This window comes from Microtus pennsylvanicus, chromosome 3 (genome assembly GCF_037038515.1).
Source record: "Microtus pennsylvanicus isolate mMicPen1 chromosome 3, mMicPen1.hap1, whole genome shotgun sequence".
Lineage (NCBI taxonomy): Eukaryota > Metazoa > Chordata > Mammalia > Rodentia > Cricetidae > Microtus > Microtus pennsylvanicus.
The window spans coordinates 126,746,110-126,764,276 of NC_134581.1; the positions used below are offsets into that span (position 1 = coordinate 126,746,110).

Consider the following 18,167-nt stretch of genomic DNA (forward strand, 5'->3'; position numbering starts at 1 on the left):
AAATGGGTTAATTTGAGATGTAGGAGCTAGCTAGGAAGATGCATGAGCTATCAGCCAAACAGTGTTGCAATTAATATAGTTTCTGTGTGATTATTTGGGTCTGGGAGATGAACGAGCAGTCTCCGTTTTCATTCCTCCTTGCGCATGGTATGTTGTTCATGCCTGATTTATGTTTGTGACTCTATGTATAGACAGACACTGGTTTGTGTCTTATTCACTAACTGGTTAGAATATCCTGTGTATTTTCATACTGGTGACTTGTACTTTCAGTACTTTCTTTATAAAAAGATTTTTTTTTATAGGAAGATTAGAATTCAATTGTGACCTTTACATTTTTATGCAGCTTTTGTTTCCGAGACAGGGTTTTTCTGTGTAACAGTCCTGACTGTCCTGGTACTCACTCTGTAGACCAGGCTGGCCTTGAACTCGCAGAGATCCACCTGCCTCTGCCTCCCAAGTGCAGAAATCAAAGGCGTGCGCCACCACTGCTCAGCTGAGCTTTTACATTTTCATGGATGTCTGTACTGAAGAATAAAAATTACTTTAAGTAATGGCAGTTTATTTCTTTGTCAAATTAATGTAGACTAGAAGGGCCTATGTAAAGTAAGCGTCTGCAAAGACTTTCTCCAGTGGAAGAGCAGTCTGGATGCATGTCTTGGTTTAGTGTCCATAGGCAGCGTGGTTATAATTACTGGTACAGACTGCCTTTCTATGTACCTAAGATGGGGGTGCGGTTGGGGGAGGTTTCTTTGTTTTGCTTTTGGAGACAGGATTTCACTCTGTTACCTCAGACAGGGTCCTGACTGGCCATGAACTTAGTGCTATCTGGTTCCACTCCCAAGTGCTGGGGTTGTAGGTTTGAGCTGTCTTGCCTGGTAGGTTCTTTCTTTTCTTTTCTTTTCTTTTCTTTTCTTTTCTTTTCTTTTCTTTTCTTTTCTTTTCTTTTCTTTTCTTTTCTTTTCTTTCTTTCTTTCATTCATTCATTCATTCATTTATTTATTTTTGTGGGAGTGTTTTGTTTGTGTCTGCCTGCCTGTCTTTCTTCCTTTTTTGTTTTCTTTTTTAAACTAAAATAGGCTCTGGTGTTTTACATATGTTTATTAATGGCATATTGTGAAGTTCTCTGGAAATTTGTTTCCATTTACACCAAGTAAAAAATTTGCTTCTGTAATAAATTAAAATTTTTAAAGTATCATTTCAAACGTGCTTTTAAAGTGTAAATTAGATATTTATAAAATCATGGGATAAAACAGCTATGAATCTTGATTTAGAGTCCATTTTAAGAAGTTAAATATTTTAAGTTTCTTATTAATGTAGTTTCAGATTTGATTGTATATAACATGGAATATAGAATTAAGCATCATGTGAAAAACTCATTTTTTTTAATGTTTTGATTGATTTTGAAATGACCTCTTTGAAAGTCTTAGAAAAGTTAATTTTTCCCTTCCATTTGGCATCTCTGTGGGATGGAATGATCAAGTGTACATGGGGAGTAGGGAGGAAAATGCCCTTGGCTAAGGGAAGAAGATACACATGGGAGCCCCTCAGCACAGGAGGTTTGGTGCAGGCGGTCCTTTCCTGACACCAGCCCCTCAGAACCTTCTCCACAGTCACATTCTTGATGCACACTTGGTTTTTGTCAGTAGTGGTGAGTCTCGTAGATCAGAAAAATAGGTAAAGAATCTACATTGATTCTAGAGAACGTTAGTATGTACTGTTGTTCATACTTCCAGTTTAACATCATAAAATGTCATCATTTTTCTCCTACAGAACGATTTTAAATGTAATCCTCTAATTCAGAAGCAACAGTGTGTGCATATGGACAGCTCAGGACTTCAGAAAAGAAACACTGAATTTTGTAGGTAGAGGATTTCCTGTAGAATTTTGTTTGTATTTCTAGATTATCTTCTAGCATTTTCTCAAGCAGAATAAATTCTGAGTGTTTCCCTCTGTAGATCTCTTATATATATTTATGAAAATTAATACAGCAAATTTACCAAGCCAAGTGCTTTGTTCTCCTATGGTTATGTTGGCCTAGCATATTTTAGTTATTATGTGAGTGGATAGCTATAAAGATGATGGTTAAAATGCATATGAACTGAAAGGGGAAAAGCCCTTGGATGTATAAACATTAATAATCACATTGCCAAAGGATTCCATAGCATATTTTTAGAAATAAATTTTTATTCTTTGACAATTTGATATATGTATATAATATATTTTGATCATATTCATCTTTGCATTCTCCCTTCTTACCTCCTTCCCACTTCTGGAAACTTCTTTTTTCCAACACATCCATATGGTTTACTGAAACACTTATATTTTGGAATTAATTTAAAAACTATGGTCTCAGCCAGGCGGTAATGGTACTTGCCTTTAATCCCAGCACTCGTAAGGCAGAGGCAGGCGAATTTCTAAGTTCGAGGCCAGCCTGGTCTACAAGGGCTAGTTCCTGGACAGGCTCCAAAACTACAGAGAATCCCTGTCTTGAAAAACCAAAAAATAAAAAAAAAAAACAAAAACAAACAAACAAAAAACCCTATTATGGTCTCTTTTGGGGTCCCTAGAATTTTTTATGTGATCTTTATGAGATTTTCAGTGGTGGAACCTTTGAAATGTCTTGAGTATCATGTATTTTGTGGTTTTAAAAATGCATAACTAGCCAGGCAGTGGCAGTACAGACCTTTACTCCCAGCACTCAGGAGGCAGAGGCAGGTGGATCTCTGTGAGTTCAAGGCTAGCCTGGTCTGCAAGAGCTAGTTCCAGGACAGGCTCCAAAGCTACAGAGAAACCTGATCTTGAAAAACAAAAAACAAAATAAACAAAATGCATGCCTATATTTAAAGTAAATATAGGACTAGAGAGGTGGTTTAATTGGTAGTGCTTGTCACATACACATAAGGACCTAAGTTTATAATTAAACACAAATTTGAATATGCATTTTACTTATTGGTCCTTGCAACTAAGGAATGTAAGGTCTGGCTCATGTTTTGATTAAGATCAACTTCTTAGTAGATTTTGGATCTGTGTTTGGAAGAAGCAGTAAAATTTAGGCAAAAGAAAAGGCTCATCTAGTATGAAGACGGCGAGAGAAACAACTTGTTTTGCTTTTCAGTACTGTTTGTTCCTTTATGGGTATAGTAGTATATCTGTGTGATCACTTGGCATAGTTCATTCATGAATGTTGTATGTGTATATGCATGCAATGTCCAGTTGAAGAATATGCTAAAATTAGCTAAATAGCAAACCTACATTTAGAATTGTTTTCTTATTATATGTTACACAGATATTATTACATCTTGAGGGGTTAAAAGATAACATAAAACAACAGAATTTTTTTTGCAACCATTTAAATCTGGGTTGGCCAAAATATAGATACAAATGAGCCATCATAAGGAAGGTACTTTTTGTTATAAATATTTAATATAATTTTTTTTAAATTATATTTTAAAGAAATTATGCAGTGATATGGTATCTGTTTTCATATCTAAAAATCTCCACATTTACTTATTTGAAATAGTTTAATATCTGCCCTTAATATTTGAAAAGACGAATTTAGTAAAATGATGCAAGTGCTACCATGAGGGCCAGAGATTTTCATGAAAGAAGATCCAGCTTACCCAGATTGTACAGACTGTACCAGAGCTTGGGATGTGGTCAGGAGCAGAGCACTTGTGGAGCATAAGCGGAGTCCTGGGTTCCATACTTGGGCGGGAATGATAGCTGCCGGCATTTCCTGCTTGGGCCATTGGAAATCCCATGTGTCTTACTCACTTTCTGTATAGGCGTAAACAAAGAGAAGACACATGTCATAAATGCCAGCTATTCAATGACAGCCCTCCCTTTGCTAAATATCCTGTAAATGTCTTATGAAACAACATTTTAGTGTTTAGTTTGCATACCATTCTATCCATTTGTATTCAGTTTTCCTTTCTCAGTTAAAGAACTGAGGGAGAATTTACTTTGACCTCTGATTGGTTCTTTATTTTAGATATGGGCAGAGATGTTTGTTAGGTGATGCAGCAAATGCAGAGAAATATGCAGTAGAACATAAAAGAAACACAAGGCAGTGCCATGATGCTGTGACAGATGTCCAGGTATCATAGCAGCATTAGAATCAAGCTGAAGGAGGCAGTGCTTGGGTCAAGTCCTGTGGGTTAGGGCATGAATGGGAGGGGTGAGGCAGAGTATAAGTAAACTGTCAGGCGGAGGCCCTCTCTGAGTCTGTGGTACGTAAGTCACAGGAGTGTCACCACAGCAAAACTCGGAGAATGGGAGCAGCTGACTCCCAACTAAGGGCCACATATGACATCAGAAAGATTAAATGTAATTATAGTCATCTGAATGTCACTGTATTTTTAATAAGTGAGGGATTTCCCTTTTCCATGTGATGAGCTTGGGGTGTCAGATCTTGAGCTCCTGCAGTTGGTTCAGTGAGCTCTTGGAAGACCCAGGGTCGGTCCTGCGGCATGCCTGCTCTCAGCAGCATGGGGGAGCTCCATGCTCTTAATTACAATGGCAAGGAAAGTATAACGGAGAAAAGCTTCTTAACTGGAAATAATTTCAGTGGGAATAGTCCTTTCATCTGGAGCCCCCAGCAGTAGCTATTTGAATATATTTGTGTCCTTTTTCTTCCAGAAGCATTTGAGAGTAGCACACCTCAAATGTGATCACACCTCAGGATGATCTGCCAGCCCTAAACACTTAAGGTTGGAATACTCAGTCTCTTTCATGCTGTGACGTGGTGATGTAACATGTAGATTACATTAAAATTCCCTGGTATGCTATGTGCTGGAAAGTATTTTTTTTATGTAGTCCAGAATCATACATTGCATTTTGTTGGCATGTTTTTTACTTGGTTTCCTTTGCTCTTTTTTCCTTGTGTTTTAAGACAGATTCTTATGTATTCCAGGCTGGCCTTGAGCTTAGTATATAGCAAGGATGGCTTTGAACTCCTGATCCTCCTGTCTCCAACAGCAGATGTTGGGATTACCGGTGTGCACCTTTAGCCTAAATCATAGAGCCCTGGGTATTGAAACCAGGACTTCGTGTGTGCCACCTAAACTGTTCCCATAGCCTAAGGTCTTAGGTGTGCTCTACATCGAAGCAAGACTAGAGAGCAGCCGCTGTGTTGAAGGCTCCCAATGTGAATTCTTTGCTATTTCCTCTACTAGAGTCTGGTTATGACATTTGACATGAACCCCATTGGAGGGGTTTGCAGGGAGAAGTCCTGCCTCACTTTGCCTGCTTGCTGGAGATGTTTACTTTAGTCATGTGCTGATGGTGGTATCTGTTAGATTTGTCCCCTTGCAACGAGGAAGTGACCTTTTAGAAGCTGCTTTAAGATTGACAGCAATAGGTGCTTCCTCATTTGTTTTGGCATACATTGATTTTTTTTTTTTACCTGAGGGAATTTTTTCTTTAAAGGTTGGAAATACACATTGGGATTTTAGCTTTTATTAATCTTTTGAGTCAGCAGTTTGTATTCAGTATACAGGAAACTGAATTCTAGCAGAGACTGATGGCTCAGTAAGAATCTCGTCTGGGCAGGCAGCAGGAATGGCTAGGCAGTTGACATTCATAGCCAGGAGAATTTTATCTTACTTCCCTTTCTACTGCCTAGTAAATGGAGTATCCATGGTAGAAGGAAGGGGGGAATAAAAATAAGGTAATTTTTTTGTTCATTTCCCATACTTATATTGAGAAAAATGTCATTTAATATCCTCTTCCTACCACAGTTATGATTTCTCTGAAAATTCTGTTGATCTTTACAGGCTGATCATGTGTTAGGCATTATAAAGGTATTAGAAAAGTTTTCTTTATTAACCTTTTCAACAGAAGTTAGAGATTATTTTCCCCATGAGAATACAGTTTAATGAAAGCAAACTGTAAGATATTTAGATTACTGTGTCCTTTTTTGTGTGTTCTCTTCATTGGAGTGAATGGCTTAGTTTTAGTTTGGTTTGGTAGTTTTGAAGTCGAAATCCAGTGCTTTAGGTATCTAGGCGAGTGCTCTGTCATTCAGTTCTACCCACACACAGGTCTTTGCTTTCTTTAATTTTTAGACACAAAGAAACAATAAATTGTTTAGAAAGGTTCATGTTCATGACCAATAGTAATGTTAGGAAAGCATTTAGCAAGATAGCTTAAATGTAACAATAAGGGTATTAGGTAACTTACAGAATCTCTTAGGTGTTAGGTGAAGTCATTGCACTCAATTGGGTACCAGGAAGCAAAACGACAACTTCCTCTTCCTCTTCCCTCTGGACCTTTAGCTTTCTTCCATTCTGTAGATGCAGACTGGCATTTCTACTGCAGACCTACTTAGTTCTACAGGGCAGCAAGCTAACAGGCCCCAGTCAGAGTCTTCATTATTTTCTAGCTCAACTGCCCACATTGAGTTGGCTCCATTTGCACGTGCCTCTCAAAATTCCTGGAGAAGTGCCTTTGCTTCCAGCCCGGGCTGGTCATTGGTCAGTGTCAGAGGGAAGCTATATCCTGGCTCCTTCAGCTGTGGGACAGATAAGACACATGCTCTTGAGACTTCCCAGGCAGCCTTCCTGAGCCTTGGAGATGTTTGTTGCAAATTCTAGTCTTCTGCTGTTTCTTCTTGTCTGTGAGTAATAAACCTGCTTCACGTAGTTCTGGAAATGTGCAAGTTCCCATTACCCTCCGCTAAGTTGGTGCCTGGTGCTCAGTGGACTGGTCATAAGTTGCTGCTTCGGTTTCCTGAAACATCCATGTGCCTCTCTTCTTGTAATCATGTTAAAGATACAAACTATAAACTTAAATTGTCTGTGCCTGCTGTGTGTGGGGAGAGGTTTGAAGAAGGCACATCCTCTGTCCAAAAGGTTTTCAGCCCCTACTCTCAGAGTTCTAATTGTTCACAATGAGAGTAGAACCATGACCACTACCAAAGAATTGTGAATTGTTAACGGTGCATCGAACACTTGTTATGTCAGCTTACTTCCATAGACCACAGCTTCTTAAACTGCCCACTGATGACACTGTTTTGCTCAAGCAACTTATGAAGTAGTTTTACAATCAAATATTTACTGATAATAAACTATAAAGAAGTTTATTTTAAAACAATTCTTTGGTGTTGGTGGAGACTGCTTATACATTTCCCAGCTTCCCAGACTTGAAATAACCACACAGAAACTGCAATACTGTTTGGCTAATAGCCTAAGTGTATTTCTGGCTAACTCCTATATCTTAAATTAACCTATGTGCATTATTTTATATTTTACCACGAAGCTCGTGGTTTACCAGCAAGGTTCTGGTTGTCTGTCTCTCGTGGTAGCTGCTGACTCCGCCTACCTCCTCCTCTATCTGCTTGGAATTCCCGCCTTGCCCTGCTCTGCACTGCAAAAGGCCCAAAGCAGCTTCTTTATTAACCATGGTATTCACAGCATACAGAGGGGAATCCCATATCACTTTGGTATGCATACAATCTTACCATTTGTTAAGATGAAGCATTTACATACTGAGGGGATGGAGATGCTTTTAAATTTTTACATAAAAAGGATTAAATCCTGGCTGAATATTTGGTACTGTGGGACATGGATATTGTTCAACATTTTTTATAATTGATAAGTATTTTGATTTTATAAGCATCAATGCTGAGATCACCACATCTCATAAATATATACACAAAATGGTAGAGGAATATGTTTAGGATGACTTCAGGAACTGTTGGAAGTTCTGTTTTAATTATAAGCCACAATTCATTTTAATTATTTACTTGAGTATGAAACTCAAGTCAGCAACCCAAATAGCAGCTCCAGCTTTCCTGACTTCGGAGACATGTTGGCCTGGTTCTTTTGTATCAAGCCTTGCTCTAGATCAGGGCTTCGTAAACACTTCTGTTTATTAGTGTCTTTTCCCCTAGAGTATATTCAAAGATTCACTAATTTGATAATTGCATATTGAAGAATGATGATAAGAGAATAGTAAAAGCCTTTTTGCTCCATAATTAAGCTATTATATTTCTATAAGAACAGAACACTTTCTGTGCACAGTGAAACCCCACAGTTCAGAATGTACAGCCATCTGAAATTTGAGCTGCGGCGTTCCTTGTTTTCATTGGTGACAGCCTGATGCAGTGCAGTGTGATGCTCTGTATGCAGACCAGGCTGCAGGAAAGTGCCCGTTGCAGCACTGCCAGAAACACTGGCACATCATGCCTTTGATTTTGATTTCTGATATTTGGACATTCAGAATCCTCTTACTGTTACCAAATTTTTCATGACTTCCACATTGCATAACATGACCTGTACCCACCTTCTGCAATATGATCCTATCCACAGTTTAAGACGCTGTATTTTCTAGACTGTTGCTACACATTTCTGCCCAGAGAGGCCTTAGAGACTTGGGGGCGAATTGGCAGGCATACAAATTATACTGCAGTGTTAGGGGATAAAACAGCACTGCACTTTACAGGACAAAATTCCCGAGGAGGTATGTCTATGCAAAATCTTAAGCAGCAGCTAACATATGAAGAGTGGAGAAACCACAAGGAATGGCTGCTTGATTTAGGTCTGCATGCTTTCCTGCCTTCTTCTAGCTCATGGTCCTTATTTGGTGCAGTGTAGATATAAGAGGAGCAGAGCATGAAAAAATGAAGTTGTCCTGTCATGAAGGGAAATTAAAGAAGGAACTCAGGGCAGGAAATGAAGCAGAGCTATGGAGGAACACTACTTGCTCGCTCTGTATGGTGTGCTTAACCTTACATAATCCGGGACCTTCTGCCTGTGGACGCATCACCCACAGTGAGCTGGGCCCCATACACCAGTCATTAGTCAAGAAAATGTCCTATGGGTTTCCCTATGGACCAAAATGAAAGAGGCATTTTTGCAATTAAGGTTCCTTTCTCTATATACTATAGCTTGGAGTTGACAGCTCATCTTAACAATTGACCACTTATTAACTCAACACACTAACACATCGCTATTCAACTTAAACCTTTCCTTCTTGTTTATCCACAAGAGTACATTTCAGCATTAATATCACAATACAAAACATAAATAACTCTAAAAGTCTTCTAAAACGCTGCAACACTTAAAATTTGGTCTTCTTAAAATATCCAAAGTTTCTTAACTGGGTGCCTGTAAAATTAGGAATAGTTACATACTTTCTTACTCCAATTAGGAAGAACCAGGATATAGTCACATGACTGAAATCAAGTCCAAAAGTGTAAAAACTCAGTGTCAGACTCTGGACTCACAGTCTTCTTGGTTGACAAAGGACGTGAGCAGCTGCTGCTCTCTGGCTCTGCCATACAAAGCACACATAGTGTATCTGATAGGCTCAGGCCAGCTCCACTCCACGGTGTTGGTATCTCCAAAGTCCTGGGGTCTTCATTGCAACTGGGCTGCACTTTAGCCAGTAGTCTCTTCCTGGACTCTCTCTGCCATATGGTACCAAGCCTCATCCTCTCTCCATGACCTCTTTAGTTCTCGGCTTCTCCTTCAATGGAGTCTGTACCTTCATAATGACCTGTCCTGGCTTTCCCATAGTGTCAGAGCTTCAGCTGCTCTCCAAGACCCCTTCAGGCCTTTGAAACCAGTCCCACCTGGGAGACTTACACAGCCAAGTTTGGCTAATACAAAGTGTTGGCCCCTTCTCAATCAAAGTTTCTGTGTGTCGACCATGGGGAAACACTTCTCAGAAGATTTTTGCCTCATAGGTGCTGGTGGTTTCTTCTCCTTTTCCTCCCCCCCCCCTTTATTTTTACAGAGTCTCTCTGTGTAACTGGTTCTAGACTAGGCTGGCCTTGAACTCACAGAGATCCGCCTGCCTTTGCCTCCCAAGTGCTGGGATTAAAGGCATGTGACACCATTGCCTGGTGCTGGCCTCTTAATTACAGCTGATCTTTAGCTCTAACTCACCATATTGTTTGTCCCAGCAAAACAAGTTTATTGGTTGTGGTCTCCTGTTAATCTCAGGCAAATCTTCAGCTCCAGCCGACCAGAATCACAGGTTCTTCTTATTCCAAACTATTGAACAGCTCCAAGACTCTCAAACTTCACATCCTAGGCTTCCATCATCTTTACTGTGCTCAGCGTTACATCCCAAGTTCCCACAACAGTCCATTGAGCTCTGATCACTCAGTGCCTGGCTCAGAGTTTTAGTGTTCTCCCACAACCCTCCCCCAAACAACACGGTCAGGTTTGTCACAGTGGTACCCCACTCCGATACCAGTTTCTGTTTTAGTTAGGTTTTTTATTGTTGTGGTAAAACAACATGACTCAAAGCAACTTTGGGAGGAAAGGGTTTATTTTATAACTCTCAGGTCATTCATACTGAGAAGTCAGGGCAGGAATCTTAAGGCAGGTACTAAACCAGAGGCCATGGGAGAATGCTGCTTAGTGACTTATTCTCTGTGACTTGTTGCTTTCTTCCACAGTTCAGGACCACCTGCCTAGGGGAGGCACCACCCACAGTTGACTGGGTCCTCCCATATCAGTCCGTTAATAAGAAAATTCCCCTACCAGCTTGTGTATAGTCAGTCTGATGGAGGCACTGCTCAATTGATGTTCCTCTTCCCAGATAAATCTAGCTTGTGCCAAGTTGTCAAACCCATTAGGACAGTATTACATTGGAAGAGTGGTAGACTCTAAAGAGAAGTGACAGGAAATTTGGAGAAAAGCCATTAATGTGATATTAGGGAAGCAAAAGAAAAGTCTATTTGAAGAAGTACTTTTAAGTGCAGAGTATTAAACAAAGCTGAGGAGACATGGAAGTGGGGCGGGGGTCTTAGGAATGTACACAGGCCATGGGAGCATGAGTGCTGCTGGTGACTTAGTGCAGGGTCTTTGGTAATCATGATTGCAGTGTGTTGGGGTTAGTGTCAAATTCAGGAAAGTCATGGTGGGATCTCTTTGTAAGAGCTAAATGGAGGTAGGGGTGGGAGGGCTCTTCTGGTAGATAGTGGACACTTGTGTTATCTTCTGTCTTAAGATAGAAGTTTAAGTGTTGGGGTTGGGAGGGCTCTTCTGGTCCATACTTGACACTTGTGTTATTGTTTCTCTTAAGATCGAAGTTTAAGTGCTGCAGAAGTGATTTTAGAATGAGAGAAATGGATGAGTTCGAGGGTAGGTAATTCATAGAAGAAAGTCTAAGTGGGATTCTTAGATAGGATGGGCAACCAACAGGAGATTCTCTACCAGTAAATGAGCAGTTTCTTTCCCAGCAATTGCAACATATGAAACATCTGCTGTCTGGAGCAAGTTTTAGAAAATACATATGCATTAGAAGGTATCCGTAACTTGGGGATGGTTAGATGGACTGTCCAATTCACGCTGAATATCGTTTTCTTCATAACTGAATAGTGTAACTTTCTGTGTTCAAACTTGCAATTTGGGGATTGGCAATAATGGGTAGTAAGCCACAACTCTTTATGGATACACAGAGCATTCACCAGTCCTTGTCGCTGTGAGGATGGAGTGGCAGTCCTATTCCAGGCATTGGAAGGGCAAGACACACCTGCCTGGGACATCCTTTATCCTCACACTTCCTTCTCACAATCACTGACAGGAAGCCTGGGCATAAGGACAGTTGGACAGTTACCTGCATCCTCTGACTTATGTGTGGTAGGTTTGAACCTAGATCTGTGCGCCCCAAATTTGGATGTGCTGACACTTCTATAGTAGGGCATTCCTGGAATAGCATGTGAATGGTTGCTTGTATCCACCCTAGCCCGAGTTTTCCCCATGAGGTGCTTTATGTGCAGGAGGTGTGGCTGTGGAGCTGGCCTTTTTTACATCTCTCACGTTGTCATCAGCTGTGACTGCTTACCTCCTGAATCTCCGTTCCCTTGTTCAAATTCTTGCTTTTTAAAAAATTTCTGTTGCATCTACTATGACTGCATTTTCTGAGTGATTTTTGTCATCCTCTTTATTATTATTGTGTTGTTATTTTGTCCCCTCCCTCTATTTGTTCTTCCCACGCCCTGGCATTTGTGCAGAAGGTTGGCTGTGTGCAGGTCTTGCTCAGTAATCAGAGCTGCTTTCTCAAGGCTGGGGACTAATGGGTGAGCCCCAGTGGGTTGATTGCCTGGCCTTCTCTTCCTTGTGCCTCCTTTTAATCACTGCCTGCTGCACCTGGCTCTTTGTTGATGGAAAGAGATGCCTTTCCATCCCCATTTCCTGGAATGACTTTAGCTTTAGGGTAATAATTCTGTCATCTCCAAAATGGAAAGTAACTTAGCCTTTTCTGATAAACAAACGACTTCTTGGGAAATCTGAACTCTGTAGGACTCCCTTCAGCTAAGTACTTTCCCAGATCCTTTTAGAAGTAAAGCAGGATATGAATTGTGAGTACATTAATCAGGTAAAATAGCTGTTAGCCTAGTCCTCAAACTTTGAAGATTAAATTAATGATGTTTATTTTGGGGCGTCTTGGCTTTTCAAACATCAGAGTGATTTCTGGCTCATTAACTCACTTTACTTGTTATGTCACTTAACTATAGAGTCCATAAAAACTAATTATACAGCTTTACTTAACATAGATAAAGTATCTTTTCAAAATACCAAACCTATCTTAGCACTCCATTCCATAAAATCTTACAAATAGTGAATTTTATGTAAATTAATTTATTTGCAGCCCTAGGAATGGATTTTCAAGCCTCCAGCATGCCAGGCGAGCACCTGGTAACTCAGCCTCATCATCATTCCTATAAGGAGTGATTTTAACTTTTAATTCTTCCAAGTACCTGAAATTATTTGCATTATTTATTGTAATGCATTTTAGAGAAACATCTTTTTGTCACTGACAGTATCTTTGAGGTAGTGTTTTTGTGCTTCTCGTACAGTTTGCCCCGCATGCAGAAGTGATTTGCTCATGGTAGAATATTTTACTTGTTTGTGACTCTGGTTCATTGATAATACAATAAGGTCAAAAACCAACAACTTTTTCCTGGATTATTTTAACCAACAGTGAAACCAAGTTTGAATTCTGTGGTTCCTTCCCTGTGTCTTGTATGTTTGTAGTCTGTTGTCTGTGTCTGATCTGTCTGTCCCTGCACCTGTGAGTAGTGCTTATGTCTTTGTACCTGATTCTGATGTGTGTACGTGTGTGTGTGTCTGAAATTTGTTATGCCTGTCCCTAACAAAGGGCTTTTGAACATCACAAAAACGAACAAACAAAACAAAACAAAACAAAAAAGCACTATGGGAAAGGGATGAGAGATTCTTTACAGAAATTTAATCAAGAGTTTTACCAGGGAAGAAGTTATTTGACTGTCCCACCTGACCCAGAATACAATTTAAAAGTGTAAATAGGTGTTGTCAACATATATCCGCATGTTGCTTCCAGCGTTTTTGGGATACTTCACCTTATACCATGCTCTGTTGATATCCATGGAAGGCCTGCCCCATTCTGAACAGAAAAAGAGGTTGAGTGGATTGGGGGGACAGGTGGGAGGTGAAGGAAGGAAATATGAGGGAGGGAAACTGCAGTCAGGATGTAAAATAAGTTAAATATATAAAACAAATATAGGCCTGTCTACTCACAGAGCACTGTGGTTCAGTGTTGTAACATAATATTAAGAAAATAAACATTAAGCATTTCAAATCAAAATTCACTGCTTTTTTCTTTTTCCCTTCACCAAACCACTTATTTATGTATTTCTTGTTCTTTTTTTTTTATTTTTTTTTAAGTTTTTCGAGACAAGGTTTCTCTGTAGCTTTCTTTGGAGCCTGTCCTGGCACTAGCTCTTGTAGACCAGGGTGGTCTAGAACTCACAGAGATCCACCTGCCTCTGCCTCCCGAGTGCTGGGATTAAAGGCGTGCGCCACCACCGCTGTATTTCTTTATTCATCTGTCTGTCTGTCTGTCTGTCTGTCTGTCTGTCTGTCTATCTATCTATTTAGGGATTGGGTCTTACTCTTTAGCTTGGTCTGTCCTGGAGTTCATTATCTAATACAGACCACTGTATGGCCTTAAATTCCTAGCCTGCTCATACTGCAGGCTCCTTAATGTTGGGATCATAGGCTCAATCGCCAGTACTCTGCAGAGCCATTTGTTCATATGTTATGCTTTTATAAATTTTAAATATTCTGTTTGAAACCTAAACTTTACATAACTATATTACATTCCCATTAGGAGTCTTTATTATATATAACTATAAAATCATAATTTATTTTAACCATCATAATTTATTTTAACCCTTTTGACCATTTTCTGGGGAACACAAGATTTTTTCATATTACTGTGAGTGAATGTTATTTTGGTGGTCTGACCTGGCAGATCCGTGCTTACCAGTGTGGGTAAAAATTAGAATACTCACTGATATTTACCAGGAGAGACTGAAGTCTAATCTGTTGCATGTTAAAGTAGGTGTCCAAGTGGAGATTCAGATTTTAACTATCCGAAAAACATCAGAAATCTCTTACTGTCTGTCTGGTTTGTGTGCTTGCAGGCAGACTGTTAGCTCAGTCTATTTTATTCCCAGGCTCACTGACATATGTACACTTTCCAGTGTGTATCTAACATAAATACTTACAGTATAGTTCAGAGAAGATATTAAATGATAGGCTCAGTGATGCTGTGAATACCATTGGTTAATGAAGTTATTAACTAATAATAGGCCTGTGATAGGGTAGAGCAGAGCTGGGGGCGGGGGAAGTAAGCTGAATGCTGGGAGAAAAAAGGGAAATCAAGAGAAGCCATGGAGCAGCTGCAACTAGAGACAGATACATTGAAACCTTGCCTGTAGGCCACGAGCCTTTTAGTAAAATATAAATAATGATTCTAGATGTAAGAGTTAGCTAGCAATACGCTTAAGTAATTGTCCAAGCAGTTATTTAATTAATACCGTTTCTGTGGTTATTTCTGGAGTCTGGCAGCCAGAAAACGAACAAGCGGCCTCCTTACAATAGCTCAGCTGTTGATATAGTAGACACCCAGAAGAACTATTATTTATTATTTCTTACTTACTTATTTTGAGGCAGGGTCTTGCTGTAGCCTTTGTGGCCTTGAATTGACTGTGTAGGTGAAGCTATCCTCATATAAATCTGCCTGCCTTCTGCCATCTGGATGCTGAGACCAACATGTGCACAACCATACCTGGCCATAACTGTAACTTAAGCAAGTTGGATCCTAACATCTTTTTCACACTCCTTCTTAGACAAAAATGTGTGGGACTGGGCAGCCCTGAATTAGAGAATTAGAAGTACTCAGGGGCCCAGTATTCTGGCAGCTAAACTTCATACTGTCCCTAGTTAGGTTTGGAGAGGGAAGCTTGGTTGTGCATCCTGTGGTGGACAAGGAAACATGCGCCTGCTTTGAGGAGAGCAGAGGGTGTATGAGTGTGTGTGTGTGCATGTGTGTGTATGCACACGCGTTTGCTCCTATCCACGGAGCCATTTTTCAGCGCTATTTGTACTCTTTTTAGAACCTTTATGATGATAGATAGTACTAATTTAATAGAATGAGCTCAGTAGTATTCTTTTCTCTTCCTGCTTTGTGGGTATTGCTGTTAGATTTTTCTTAGATGTTTAGATACTGCGAGTCTATCTAGTCCTGTACTTTTAATTACTGCTTCAGTATCATTTCTCATTGTGGATCTATGTTGTTTTTATCTTTTTAAGTTTAGTATGTCATATACATTTCTTCTGTATATTCCATTCCATTGCGTTATTTTATTTTTCTTTGTATCTTTAAAGTTCTCCCTAATACTTCTTTCCACCTCATTGAAATCTGTAGTAATGTCCTCCTTTATCTCTCATTTAACTTGCATTTTCTCTTTCCTTTGTTCAGTTTGGCCAGGGATTTGTCAATCTTGGTTTTTTTTTTCCCTCTCCAAAGAACCACCTCTTTGATCTGTATATTATTCTTTTCTCCATTTTATTAATTCCTGCCCTGATCTTTATTAGTTCTTCCTATGTACTACTTTTAGGTTTTGGTTTTTGTTTTTCTAGGTGTGGCATTAGATTATTTATTTGCGGACTTTCTGAGTTTGTAGTATAGATTGTATAGCTGTTAATTCTCCTCTTAGAACTGCCTTAGTTATATTCTAAGGGTTAATTTTGTTTCTGAATGACCTGCCATCTTTGTATCTATGGACTACATAAATGTGTTAAGGTCATATTTGTATTAGATTATGATAAAGTCACAATATTTAGTTTATTACTTTAAACATGATTTTTTTTTCTTTTTTCTTTTCCTGGTGTAAACATTTTGAAATTCTGTCCCTTGGCTTTTGAGGTTCACAATTTTGTCTGTTAGGATTTCTAGCGACTATAGTTGGTATAATTAGGCTCATTTCAGAATTGCTGACTTTTTAGTTTCTGACTTAACGTTTTAGGAATTCTGCTAATTGTAGTAGTATGAGCGGCGGCAGGACTGCATCCCCAAAACCCCAGCCGCCTGCTCCGGCTAGCTTATGCCCCGAAATAATTACACACAAACTGTATTCATTTAAACACTGCTCTGGCCCTTAGCTCTAGCCCTTACTGGCTAATTCTCACATATTAATTTAGCCCATTTCTAATCATCTGTGTAGCGCCCCTAGGTGCGCTTACCGGGAAGATTCTAGCCTAAGTCCATCCTGGGTCTGAGCTTCATAGCGTGCGTCTTCCCTGGAGCAGGTAGCATGGCGTCTCTCCTGCGTCTGCTCCGGAGAGGAGAGCTGTCGAGTCTGACCTCACTTCCTCTTCCTCCCGGCATTCTGTTCTGTTTACTCCACCCACCTAAGGGTGGGCCTATCCAATGGGCCTAGCAGTTTCTTTATTGCTTAGCCAATGAAATCAACAGATTGATATATGACACTCCCACATCAGCTAATCCTTTAATCTTTGAAGTTAGAGCTGACAAAAAGAAGTGATTGAGTGACCAATTGATGCGGTAGGAGGTGGGAAGGATGTCTCTGACACAGACCCTGGGCTCCCTTGCTGGGCCATGAGCCTCACGTAGGTCTGCCTTAGTCCTCGCAGAAGTATGTGCCCTCTGGTCTCACAGTAATTGTGGTAGTGGGAAATCGAGTGCAAACCCATCTCCTGATTCCAAACTCAAGCTGGTTTTTTTTGTTGTTGTTGTTTGTTTGTTTGTTTTTTAAATAAAAATTTAGGGGTCATTTAAAATAGTTTATTTTCCTTGTTGATTATTAAAAAAAAGTTGGGCAGTTTGTGTGTGTGTGTATGTGTGTGTGGGAAGTAAAGAACAGACCCACACTCTGCCTCACTGGTTTCTATGTGATGTGTGATTTATGCAAAAGATACATATTGCAGGTACATGTTGAATTTCTTTCTCACATATAACCTAAAAATGACTTACGTAGCTCAAGCTGGTTTTGAACTCACAATCTTTTTGCCTCAGCCTACTGATTCTCTGTATTGAAGTCCTAATTTCTCATACTACCATGTTCTTGTTTTCTAGGGAATATCTTGGCAAACAACTCCAGTCGGAGCAGCCTCAGACTGCTGCTGCCCGGAGCTGAGCTGACCTCTTAAACTTTTCTGCACCTCTGATAGACCACTGGAGTGAGAACCTCAGTCCTTAGGTTCAAAAATGAATAGTTTTTAACTTAATGGTGATTTCTTTTTTGTTGTAATGCTTTTCCCAGGAGTAATTCCTGGGAGAATAAAGGTGTTTGCTTGTTAAGTTGTATAAAAGTAGATGCTGTCTATTTCTAGGGAAATATTACTGTTACTTACATTGCTTATAATTTCTGTATTTATTGTTCTATGGAAATAAATATAATTAAAGCATTCTCACTCCAAACATGTTCTTTTGTTTTAATTATTCCTTATATGGACTTTGAATAAAAGTCTTATTACACTATTTCAAATCAAAATTGGGAAAATTATTTCCAAGTAATAATGGAAGTAAATGTTTTGAAATGATCACTGGCCTCTCTTTTGTTGGACTAGGGCTGCTAGTTAGTTCCCGGCCGCTTAGCCCTGAAATAATCACACAGAAACTATATTATTTAAAACACTGCTTGACCCATTAGCTCTAGCTTCTTATTGGCTAACTCTTACATCTTAATTTAACCCATCTCCATTAATCTGTGTATTGCCACAAGGCTGTGGCTTACCGGCTAAAATTCCAGCGTCCATCTCAGGTGGGGTTATATGCCTTCTCTCTGACTCCTTTTTTCTTACAGCATTCAGTTCAGTTTTCCCCACCTGCCTTATCCACAGGCCAAGGCAGTTTCCTTATTC

The 18,167-nt window shown here is 39.7% G+C and overlaps 1 protein-coding gene across 4 annotated transcripts in view; it reads left to right on the plus strand.

The window, feature by feature from the left end:
• The window catches only part of Atp6v1h (ATPase H+ transporting V1 subunit H), a 66,237-nt gene extending 48,513 nt beyond the window's left edge, over positions 1-17,724 (plus strand). For all 4 annotated transcript variants that reach the window (XM_075967076.1, XM_075967075.1, XM_075967077.1 and 1 more), the window contains one exon: positions 17,380-17,724. In XM_075967076.1, coding sequence (XP_075823191.1) covers positions 17,380-17,440 — 61 coding nt within the window. In that variant the 3' untranslated portion in view covers positions 17,441-17,724. The remainder of the gene's footprint in view (positions 1-17,379) is intronic.
• The last annotated feature ends 443 nt before the right edge of the window (positions 17,725-18,167 follow it).